Source organism: Simochromis diagramma, unplaced genomic scaffold, assembly GCF_900408965.1.
Source record: "Simochromis diagramma unplaced genomic scaffold, fSimDia1.1 OVJJ01000293.1, whole genome shotgun sequence".
Taxonomy (NCBI): domain Eukaryota; kingdom Metazoa; phylum Chordata; class Actinopteri; order Cichliformes; family Cichlidae; genus Simochromis; species Simochromis diagramma.
This window is the reverse complement of record NW_024386801.1, coordinates 24,794,860-24,806,465: the sequence shown is the minus strand read 5'-3', so window position 1 is coordinate 24,806,465 and position 11,606 is coordinate 24,794,860. Positions and strand designations below refer to the sequence as shown.

At 41.3% G+C, this 11,606-nt stretch overlaps 1 protein-coding gene across 7 annotated transcripts in view; it reads left to right on the top strand.

Moving 5' to 3' along the window:
- The first annotated feature begins 7,611 nt into the window (after nt 1-7,611).
- cadps2 (Ca++-dependent secretion activator 2) overlaps nt 7,612-11,606 on the top strand; it is a 173,881-nt gene continuing 169,886 nt past the window's right edge. For 5 of the 7 annotated variants that reach the window (XR_005695094.1, XR_005695091.1, XR_005695092.1 and 2 more), the window contains exon 1: nt 7,614-8,108. Coding sequence is in view for 4 of the 7 variants with exons in the window: in XM_040026724.1 (XP_039882658.1) it covers nt 7,776-8,108 (333 nt within the window). In the remaining 3 variants the exon portion in view is untranslated. Of the gene's footprint in view, nt 8,109-11,606 lie in introns of all 7 variants that reach the window. The other 2 variants (XM_040026725.1, XM_040026723.1) reach the window with 2 other exon arrangements.

Genomic DNA, 11,606 nt, shown 5'->3' with positions numbered 1-11,606 from the left:
GATATAGATAAATACAGAAAATGCTTGAAATAAAGCTGTTTGTGTAAATATCATGGCTGCAGTTTATCATTTTGCCCAGAAGAGGCCAGCAACATATTGTAGGAAAACTAAAGGCCGTCATCTAAGAATCATCAATGAATATCTATTATGTATTTCCAGAAATTATTTAGTGTTCGAAGAAAACATTCCTATAAAAAAGGAAGCAATGAAACATTATGGAAATACCTCAGTAGACATCAGAATCAGAATCAGAATACTTTATTAATCCCTAGGGAAATTATGTGGGTTACGGTTGCTCCAGTACAGTAACACTAATAGAAACAAAAACAAAAACAGACTAGACTATTAGCAATACAATATGTTAAGATATAAGGAATACCACAATATATACAATATATACAAATCACCAAATAATAATTATCCAGGGTTGGCAGATGTGGTTATGAATAAATATAACCACATCTGCCATAGACAGCAACATTAATAAGTAAGAAAGAGCGTGTGCAAAAAGATGTAACTATAGCAGTGTTTACGGAGTATTAGATTGTGTTGTACAGGGAGATGGCCACAGGCAGGAAGGATTTCCTTTGTCGTTCAGTGGTGCTTTTTGGTAATCTCAGTCTCTCACTGAACGTGCTCCTGTGGCTAGTCAGCATGTTATGCAGTGGGTGGGACGTATTGTCCAACTTTGTGTTATCTTGGACAACATTTGCCTCTCTGACACCACCTTAAGAGAATCCAGCTCCATCCCCAAAACGTTACTGGCCTTGCGGATCAGTTTATTGAGTCTGTTGGCATCAGCAACCCTTAACCTGCTTCCCCAGCATGCAACAGCATAGAGGACAGCACTGACCACAACAGACTCATGGAAAATCCTGAGCATTGTCCGACAGATGTTGAAGGACCTCAGCCACCTCAGAAAATAGAGTGGACTCTGGCCCTTCCTGTAAAGTGCAGTAGTGTTTTTAACCCAGTCCAGTTTATTGTCTATGTGTACTCCAGGGTATTTATAATCCTCCACAATGTCCACGTTGTGGAGGATTATAAATACTAAATATTGAAATGGGGTCAAGGTTTTCCTGGTCTTCCTACAATCCACAATCAATTCCTTGGTCTTTGCCACGTTGAGCTGCAGATAATTCTGCTCGCACCACGTGACAAAGGACTCACCCAGCTTATCACCCAGGAGGGTCGGCCTGATGGTGTTGAATGCACTGGAAAAGTCAAAAAACATGACCCTAACAGTGCTCGCCAACTGGTCCAGATGGGTGTAGACACGATTGAGCAGGTAGATGATGGCGTCCTTAGTTCCTAGATGGGGCTGGTAAGCAAATTGAAGGGGATCCTGATGTGGTCTTACTATGGGTCGGAGCTAGTCCAGGATGAGTCTTTCCAGGGTCTTCATGATGTAATGATGACAGGATGACAGGCCTGTAATCCTGGGGGCCACTGGGACATGGCAACTTTGGTACAGGGACGAGGCATTATTGGAAAATTGTGCATAAAGTGAAAATAATTGTTCTACAGAAAAATGTTCCCAATCAGTATTAAATGGGATAATATTACTGCTTCATACTTTGAGTTCATTTGAAATAATTTGAATTCTGTTTAATGTCAAGCTTAATATATATAAATCATATGTTTACAGTGGCCCCATATCACTGAAAAAAAAAAACTGTTGTCATGTTGACAGAGCTGCCGTCCCTTCTTCATCATCCTCACAGTTTTTCTTGCTGATGTACCGGGTGGGCCATTTATATGGATACACCGTAATAACATGGGAATGGTTGGTGATATTAAAGTCCTGTTTGTGGCACATTAGTATATGTGAGGGGGCAAACTCCTCAAACATCTTGAGGAGTTTGCCCCCTCACATATACACATAAAATGTGTTCAATGTGCTGCCCATTGTGTTGGACTGTCAATGCAACCCTCTTCTCCCACTCTTCACACACTGATAGCAACACCGCAGGAGAAATGCCAGCACAGGCATCCAGTATCCGTAGTTTCAGGTGCTGCACATCTTGTATCTTCACACCATGGACAATTGCCTTCAGATGACCCCAAAGATAAAACTCTAAGGGGGTCAGATCGGGAGACCTTGGGGGCCATTCAACTGGCCCACGACGACCAATCCACTTTCCAGGAAACTGTTCATCTAGGAATGCTCGGACCTGGCACCCATAATGTGGTGGTGCACCATCTTGCTGGAAAAACGAGGGAAAGATTGAAACACATCATCATGTAGCAATTTCAAATATCCAGTGGCCTTGAGGTTGTTTGGTTTCAACATAACTTCTCTTTGTTCACAGCCATTGACATGTCAAAGAGGTTAACACGTGAGGAGCGAATCAAAATTGTGTTGATATCTGGTGAATGCAGTAACTGAGTCATTGCAGCAGATTTCAATGCACCCTACGAGATGTGCAGCACCTGAAACTACGGATTCTGGATGCCTGTGCTGGCATTTCTCCTGCGGTGTTGCTATCAGTGTGTGGAGGGTGGGAGAAGAGGGTTGCATTGACAATCCTACACAATGGGCAGCACATTGAACACATTTTATAAGTGGTCACCAGCTATCAACACAATTTCGATCCGCTCCTCACGTGTTAACCTCTTCGACATGTCAATGGCTGTGAACAAAGAGAAACTTGTAAATAACTCATGAAAGAATAAAGTTACGTTGAAACCAAGCACACCATTGTTTTTCTTGTGACATTACCAATAAGTTTGATGTGTCACATGGCCCTCTTCCTATTGAAAAAACAAAAGTTGTATCCAAGATGGCCGACTTCTAAATGGCCACCATGGTCACCACCCATCTTGAGGAGTTTGCCCCCTCACATATACTAATGTGCCACAAACAGGACTTTAATATCACCAACCATTCCCATGTTATTACGGTGTATCCATATAAATGGCCCACCCTGTACTAAAGGGGTTATTGATAACTTTTTCACACTCCACCTTCTCTACATCAACCATATTCACCAAGACAAAACTCACCTGTTACAATGATAAATCACCGAAGCTCATCAGCTGCTGGTCTCCACTCAGTTTGCCATCACAGACCAGAGGTTTATCCACAGCACACATGCCATCAGAAACAACTGCTGGTCTCTGTGAGAGTTTTTAATATCACAATGGGGATTGTCTTATCTAGATAATTATAGCAACTAATTTTGAACACGTAACCTGTTCTATATCAGACCAGCCTCATTTTCACAAATTCTTTTTCGAGTGACACATGAAGTGCAATATAGATTATCATTGATGTAATCATTTTTATACCTGCAGCCTGTTAGAAAATATGGTATATCAATTGAGGGAAGCCAAGTCTGGTTTACACTCCTGGTGATGCAGATAAGATAGATTACAAGATTATGTTATTTATCACAAATAAAACATAAATGTCTCAGCAGGTAGAGCATCTATTAATCAGAATGGTTCAATCACTGGTTGCTTCAGTCTCTTAAAAGAAGCTGTACCATTAATTAATGCTTAGATTGATCATAATTTCAGATTTATCTCTTTTAATGGACTATGTACCAGTGGTCTTTAAGGTGACAGTAATTATACCTTTACCTTATAAACCCATCACTTGACCCTGCACATCAGGTTAAGTTGTAGGTTACAGATAAAGCTTTGGCACAAATTTTCAGCTGAAGCATAAAGGATTGAAATGAGCTGTAATACTCCATGAAGCACATCAAAGTCCGCTCTCAGTGTTCCTCTTTGGATCTTAATCAGTTCACCGTACTCAACCACTTCATGGTTCAAACACTTAACATTCCACATAATCATCAGTGGAACAACTCCAGCTTTAACACTCTGTTTTCTCCATAGCTCCTCTGGGACTAACAGCATCAGCTGGTGAAGATTTTCCACTGCCAAGAGTATGGAAATGCAAAGATAAAACACTTTGCACTAAAATTGGACACATTTCCTAATAAAATTAATTTTAGCTCATAACTGTGACCTAAAGACGTAGACAAATTCTTAATTCATCTGAAAACCTGATGCTTATCCTTGCTTAGCCTTTACAATAATGGATTACACAGCAGTGGGGAATAGATTTCATCACAACAGATGTCTTTTTGAAAGTGCCGTAACTAAGTTTAAGGATATAATTCATCCACTGTTATCTTCAAATGCTTGTGCCAACACGGTGCAGAAGAGCTACTCCCACGTAGGTCGATTATCTTGCTAATATTTTTACTTCTTCACTGCATACTGTCAGGTTCAATTTATGAGAGAAGATGAAGAAACTCAAAGTATTTATTTTCCTCAATTTATTAAGCAGTTGAAGATTCTAATTAATAATGGCGCCATGGCTCTTCCTCCATTGTGCAAACCAAATGAACAAAACAGCACCACATCCAGGCAGTAAACATTTTTCCTATGTGACGAACAAAATATTAATGATTGGTTAAAAGGTTGGAAAAAGACTGCAGTTTAAACTTGATCCCCCTTATTTGGCGTGGGTCCATCTCTTGGGTCATCTTACGCCTTCTGGACATCTCCCTGTAATAAGGCCTCCTGTAGTTCACCATGACAACCATCTCTTATCCTCCAGTCAGCCGTATCCGGTCGTTAAGTCATGAGGTATGAATCCTGCTTCCAGGTCCAAACTAATCTGCATCTATTAAGGCTGTTGTGTTTTTAATACAACTGTTGTGTTTTGTGTTTTAATGCCTTGTTCTTTATATATATATATGTATGTATATATATATATATATATATATATATATATATATATATATATATATATATATATCCATAGGTCCCTCATCCTATTCATGTAGCCCCTTCCGCCGGGGTTACTTGCGTAGTAGCAAGTAACGTACGCCCTGCCCGTGATCAGGTACCCTGGGGTAATAGGCTGGCCAAAGGAGGAGATAGAAGCCACTGACATAAAGACAAGAAAGCTCCTTACCATGCATGGAGGGTTTCACCCCAAGTCCAGCACCCTGAGGCTGTACGCTAAGCGGAAGGAAGGGGGTTAGGGGTTAGGGTTACACCCTGGTGAGTGTCAGCACCACAGTCCAGGATGAGACAACGAACATCCAAGAATACATTGGGAAGATGGCCCCAACTGACCGAGTGCTCAGTGAATACCTCAGGCAGCAGAAACCCAAGAAAGAGGAGGGAGACGAGGAACCATCATGGAATGACAGGGCCCTGCACGGTATGTACCACCGGCAGATAGAGGAGGTGGCTGATATCCAGAAATCCTACCAGTGGCTGGACAAAGCTGGACTGAAAGACAGCACAGAGGCACTAATCATGGCAGCACAAGAACAAGCTCTGAGTACAAGATCCATAGAGGCTGGGGTCTATCACACCAGGCAAGACCCCAGGTGCAGGCTGTGTAAAGATGCCCCAGAGACAATCCAGCACATAACAGCAGGGTGCAAGATGCTAGCAGGCAAGGCATACATGGAACGCCATAACCAAGTGGCCGGCATAGTGTACAGGAACATCTGTGCCGAGTATAACCTGGAAGTCCCGAGGTCAAAATGGGAGATGCCTCCAAGGGTGGTGGAGAATGACCGAGCTAAGATCCTGTGGGACTTCCAGATACAGACGGACAAAATGGTGGTGGCTAACCAACCGGACATAGTGGTGGTAGACAAACAGAAGAAGACGGCCGTAGTGATCGATGTAGCGGTTCCAGATGACAGCAATATCAGGAAGAAGGAACACGAGAAGCTGGAGAAATACCAAGGGCTCAGAGAAGAGCTCGAGAGGATGTGGAGGGTGAAGGTAACGGTGGTCCCCGTGGTAATCGGAGCACTAGGTGCGGTGACTCCCAAGCTAGGCGAGTGGCTCCAGCAGATCCCGGGAATAACATCGGAGATCTCTGTCCAGAAGAGCGCAGTCCTGGGAACAGCTAAGATACTGCGCAGGACCCTCAAGCTCCCAGGCCTCTGGTAGAGGACCCGAGCTTGAAGGATAAACCGCCCGCAGGGGCGTGCTGGGTGGTTTTTTTTTTTTTTAATATACATATATATATATATTTATTTTTATAATCACTATTCATTTTAAAGCTCAGTTTTTAAAACCTTACAATATAGCTACAGCTCAGCCCATGCAGCAGTATATTAATGACTAACCTCATATTGTGGATGGATTATCTCAGTTGTTCTTCCGACTGAAGTTTGGTCCATTCACAGCATCCTGCCATGCAATTGCATTTGTCCCTAACCATTGGGAATTCTTGCGTTAACTTCTGTCGAGTGGAAAAAAGTTAGCACTGTTTATATTATACTAACAGCTGTGATCTCTCAGTCAGAACATGCTATATCATGTTTAGGTGGAAACTAGCGAGCTAACTTCCTACTAACTTCTAACTCCATTAAATTTCATAAATTCTGTTTTCATGGATGCCTGGATGTTAAACTTAATTGTTACACCTGGTAAAGCAGCAATGCTGATCATTTTATTAAAGATGAAAGAATTTAGACAGTTTGTAACTCTTAGTGATACAGCAGAGTTCGTTTGATTTTGGGACCTGGAGCGAAGTTTGGACCAAGAAACGGCTAATAACGTCAGACTTAAAGACTGGATAGAAGGGGAGGGCAGAGAGAGAGAGGGTGCTCCCCCTAACACCATGATTAATAGACATGTTTTCCTGTAGAGGTGTCAGTGTACCACAGTATCTAAGCTGTTCTTAGGACTACCCTCTTCTGGACAGAGAGCTCCAATGTTGTTCCTGGGATCTGCTGGAGCCACTCACCTAACTTGGGAGTCACCTCATCTAGTCCTCCAACTGGGACCACTGTTATCTTCACCCTCCACATCTTCTTGAGCCCTTCTCTTAGCTCTTGGTATACCTCCAATATATATATATGATGTGTATGTATGTGTATCTATACATGTCTTTACTCTAAAAGATCTGAGAGTCTCATTAGCAGATACAGCCTGCCCTGTACTTTTGTTTTAGATGGCCTTTGAATTGTTAGTCCAATCCAGTTTATTGGTCAGGTGCTTATATGAGTCCGTTTTGCCAATGCCCATTCCCAGTATGTTTGTCTTTCTAAAAATCCACCACCAGTTCTTGATTTTGTGTTAACCCGGAATCGGCGCTGATACCAGTTGATGAAGTCCTTTGGTCAGTTTGAAAAAGTAAGTAAGATGAAACCACCCCTATTGCAACAATGATCATAAATTTATATCACCATGTTGACAAATGACACTCAAAACAATAATCAAAAATACACATTTCACTTTTTCAAGATAGATCAGGTCGAGAGGGAAGCAGAAGCTGCAATAAATATAACAGTTATATAGAGATATTTTAAGCAGCCTAAAAGGACTGAATTGATTATAATGTAGAACACAGTATGTACAATAACACAGAGCCATAAAGACTTGCAAACTTGCAAAACAGATCATTTCTTTATTTTACACACAGCCCCTTCTTAAATCCTGTTGACTGAAGGCTATCAGCATAAGCAAAGATATAATACATAAAAAACACAAACACTGGAAATTAGTTTTGGGCACAACACATTGTGCACGCGCCAACGCATTCTTTAAAGCTGTGAAGGAACGAAGTGCACGCGGAGACCACCTCCTAACAATGAAAACCCCGCCTACCTTTGCTTTCTGCAGTAACCTGACATTCCACTGAAGTCGTGGTTCAGAGCGCGCCACCGCCTGCAACCTACGCAGACGTCAAGGCCACGTCGACTAAAACAAACAAAAAGACGCTCAAAAATTGTTTCCTGACTTTTTTCTCAGTCTGAAGCAGAATTTTGACACAGTGCACTATGTTAGATTCGTCTTCTAGCGAAGACACTGGTGGGGAGTCCGACTTAGAGCCTCAGAGGAAACCGGACGCTTCTTCCTCTGCAGAGAAACGGGAAACGGGACCCCCGGGCAGCCAGCAGCTGCGCTCCGCGACACCTGGAAGCCTCGCCGGCAAAAGTACGAAAGTGAACAGCGCTACAGATGAAGAACAGGAAAAGAGGAAACGTGAGTCCATTCAGAAGGAGGAAGAGGAGAGGAAAATAAAACTGCAGATTTATGTGTTCGTCCTCCGGTGCATAGCCTACCCGTTCAACGCCAAGCAGCCCACCGACATGTCCCGTCGGCAGCAGAAGGTGAGTTATTGCTGCACACCTGTTGTGTGTCTGCTATGCAAAAACCACTGTCTACCACTGGAAATGTGTTAACTGGAAGCAATTGGTCTTACCAGTCTAAAAAGTCAACACAAACGAGAAAACTGCATCGTTTTTGTGATCACTAGAACCAACCGGTCAATTCGGTTTATATTTAATCTTCGTCAATTTTAACCAAATATAGGATGTCCCCAGAAACGACGGGACATCCTGTGAAGGTTCGCAGAATGTTACAGGGTTTTCGTAGCAGCGTTCCCAGACCGGAGCTTGGGAAAGTTCTCTTGGCATCAGGGGAGCAAACATGACCGTACGGAGGATGTTTTACGAACTTTTACCGGACCTCCAGTTTCACCGTTCGGGTTAACGCCGTCCTCCGTCGTGGTTCTCCTTTCCTCTCACCGCATCTGCTCTGAGCAGCGGCTTCAGGTATTGCTACGCTCGGGGAGATTAGTTGTGTTAACCGGTATTACAAGTCTAACAAGATCACGATTACACGGTCATACCCTGAAAGCATACAGTGCCACACAACTTGGAATATTTCACAAGTCGTTTTCAGCAGATAATCAGTTCATTTCTCATCATTTTGTGGCAGGAGTTGACGCATCTGCAGGGGAGAAGCAACCTGCTAGTCTGCAAGTCATAAACTCACAAAAAAGAGAAAAGAGAGACACAAGAGAGAGTATATGCTTAAACAAAAACTTGTTTGTTTTTTTTTGGTTTTTTTTTTACAAAAATGTTGTTTTACGAGTTGCAGCTCATTAAAATCTGTGGTTGCAAGAGATATTTTTTCTGTTTAGGCAGATTTATGAACCCATTCGTAATATATCTGCTTTACAGCACAGAATTTAAGGAAATCTGTTTGGTTGTCTATTTCTTTTTTGTAACATTGTTACAAATGCATATACATCTTACACTGTTGGTAAGCCTGTTTAGTTCCACTTAAATGGTTCTACATTTGTAAGGAAAATGACTTTTTGTGGATTGAGCAGCAGAGCTGAGTAAGTTGCCTCCAGGAAAGATTTGCCTTCTCTGTCAATGCCAAACAGCTTATTCAGCTGTTAACTCTTATTTGGTGTCCTTTATTGGACTGAATGATTGAAATCTGAAGAAACACCACATGATGGCAACTATGCTAATAACAAAAGACGACTAATGTGGCACTCAGATAATTGTTAATAGTTGAATGACCAATGTTGACGTCCATGATACCTGTTTAAGACTTTAATGTTGTTCAAACGAGAGCTTTACACATCTCTTGAAAATTCTCCAAAAATGTTGTTCAGTGTGATGACGATGAACTTCAGCTGTTAGTGAGGGAAGGAGTGATGAAGTTCTCCGTAAGCTCGAAGAGGCCAAGATGACACTGTTGGTATCAATATTTAACACATTTAGATATTTTTAGTATTGAATAACTATTCAACTATATCAAACTATTGTTTTGTATTTCTTTTTTTTTTTTTTCATTAAAAATAAATTAAAATTAGGATAAGAAATCTATTTTAGCTTCTGTGATGTTATGGGCCTCGCTCTGTTAGTGCCTTTACAACATTAGAGAATGTGGGACTTGTTGGTTGACTTATACTAGATCTCCGTGGGGGCTCTGTACACTGGTGCACACTTTCCTGCATGTTTCTCACACAGCACGCTGGTGTTCTCGGTTGGTCTTTGCTATTGGTTGCGACCGGTTTGCAAACTATGAATTGGCACACTACCACTAGGATGTACTAGTGTAACTAGGTTGATTGTACTAAGAGTATGACACATTCAAGGAGCTAGTAGCCAGCTCAAATCATTTTAGCCAAACACACAGCTCTAGATTGGATTGCAGGATGCCCTGAACACGGTCCTTGACGATTCAGCTGATTATGTGAATAGTTTCCTTCTGTTTGTCCACATCAGAATCACATGAATGTATTTGTGAAGAGCTGGAGTGCAGCCCAATGTTTTGACATTTCAGCATACACATCTGAGTGTATCATACATTGCCTTAATTCGCATGCATGCACATTGTCGAAAAATTCTACCACATATGTAGGAGTCGTCAGTTCATTGCACAGACGACAAAAGCTAAGCAAATAATGTTTATTTAAACATAAGCACATTTTTCTTTTTACTGATTATTGGTTAAGGTTAGGGATAGGGTTATGGCTCATCTCACAATGTATGGATAACCATACGTGAGTGGTTACACCTGATGTTCAGTAGCGGCTTCCTGCACCTTAATGGTGGGCATAAATACATGTTGCAGCAGTGTGAAAAGCAAACAGTGTGGAGGATCTTTCCACACTGTTTAGACAAAGGAAGCCAACATCTGGTTCAGTAAATCAATAAATTTTCTGATGACAAACTCATTAAGTGGATCAGGATCTTGTACCAAGAGCAGTTGTGAATCTAGTGTTTTGGGTCCTTTACAATTCACAAAGAGCCTCTCCAATCAGCATTTATTATGTTATAGATAATTTAATAATACAAGATAAGTCTAGTTAAATGACAGAACATTAATCTGGAAATGGGAGAAATTATATTTATTTACATAACAATGTCAAAGATCAAGCTGAGTGGTTATAAAGTTGGCTTCTTTGTTGTTTCAAACAAGAATAATACTTTCTGCATCTGAGTCAGCTAGAGGCTACTCTGGTCCGAGTCGCATGAATTTCATCAGCGCGAGTAGTCCTACAGACGTCCATGTTGTTGTCTGTTTTTATGACCTTGTGGGTTTGTCAACAAGGTCTAGTGATGGGCAAAGCAAGGCTTTGTGAATCACTGAAGCATGTTTGTGCCAGAATTGTATCGAGGCTTCGAACTCATCTCCACCACGACACCTTTGGCCAATTTGGGTATCCCTACATCTTGATAATGCTATTCTGTGAAACAATGACACAGGCAAGCCCAGCACAATTACAAATGAGCTACTTACTATACCAGACTGTCAAAAACTGTGATCAACATGTTTTGGAGAAATCCCCACACAAAGACCGCATCCTGTGATTGTGCTGATCAGTGTGCTTCAGCAAAACACTCCATCTGTTAATATTCGTGTTGGTCACAGTAAATCAATTTATAAAGTAAAACATTCTTAGAAAAGACAGCCAAGTTTACTGTGATAACCACACAGGCTTCCAGCTGTTTTTGGTTGACTTTTAAGTTTTTGGGGGTGTATGTCATCAGGCTTGTTCTACACACTGTCAAGCAAAGCTAGAAGCTGGCATAGCATTAGCTTTTATTTTGAATTATTAAAATAATATATATTTAAATGAAAATGCTATGTGCTTTCCTTTTTTGTAAGTTAACATGTGTTATGTTTTTTGACCAATCCTCATCCTCTGCTGAGCAAACTCTAACCATGCGAGCCTCCTGTTGTTTTTGGGATATTCACAACGGAAGCGTCAGCGAGAATAAAAAGGAAAACAAAAAATTCATCTGTCATGAAAATTGTTAAGAAATACATCATCTGTAATGGTTGTGTTTTTCTAGCTTTTG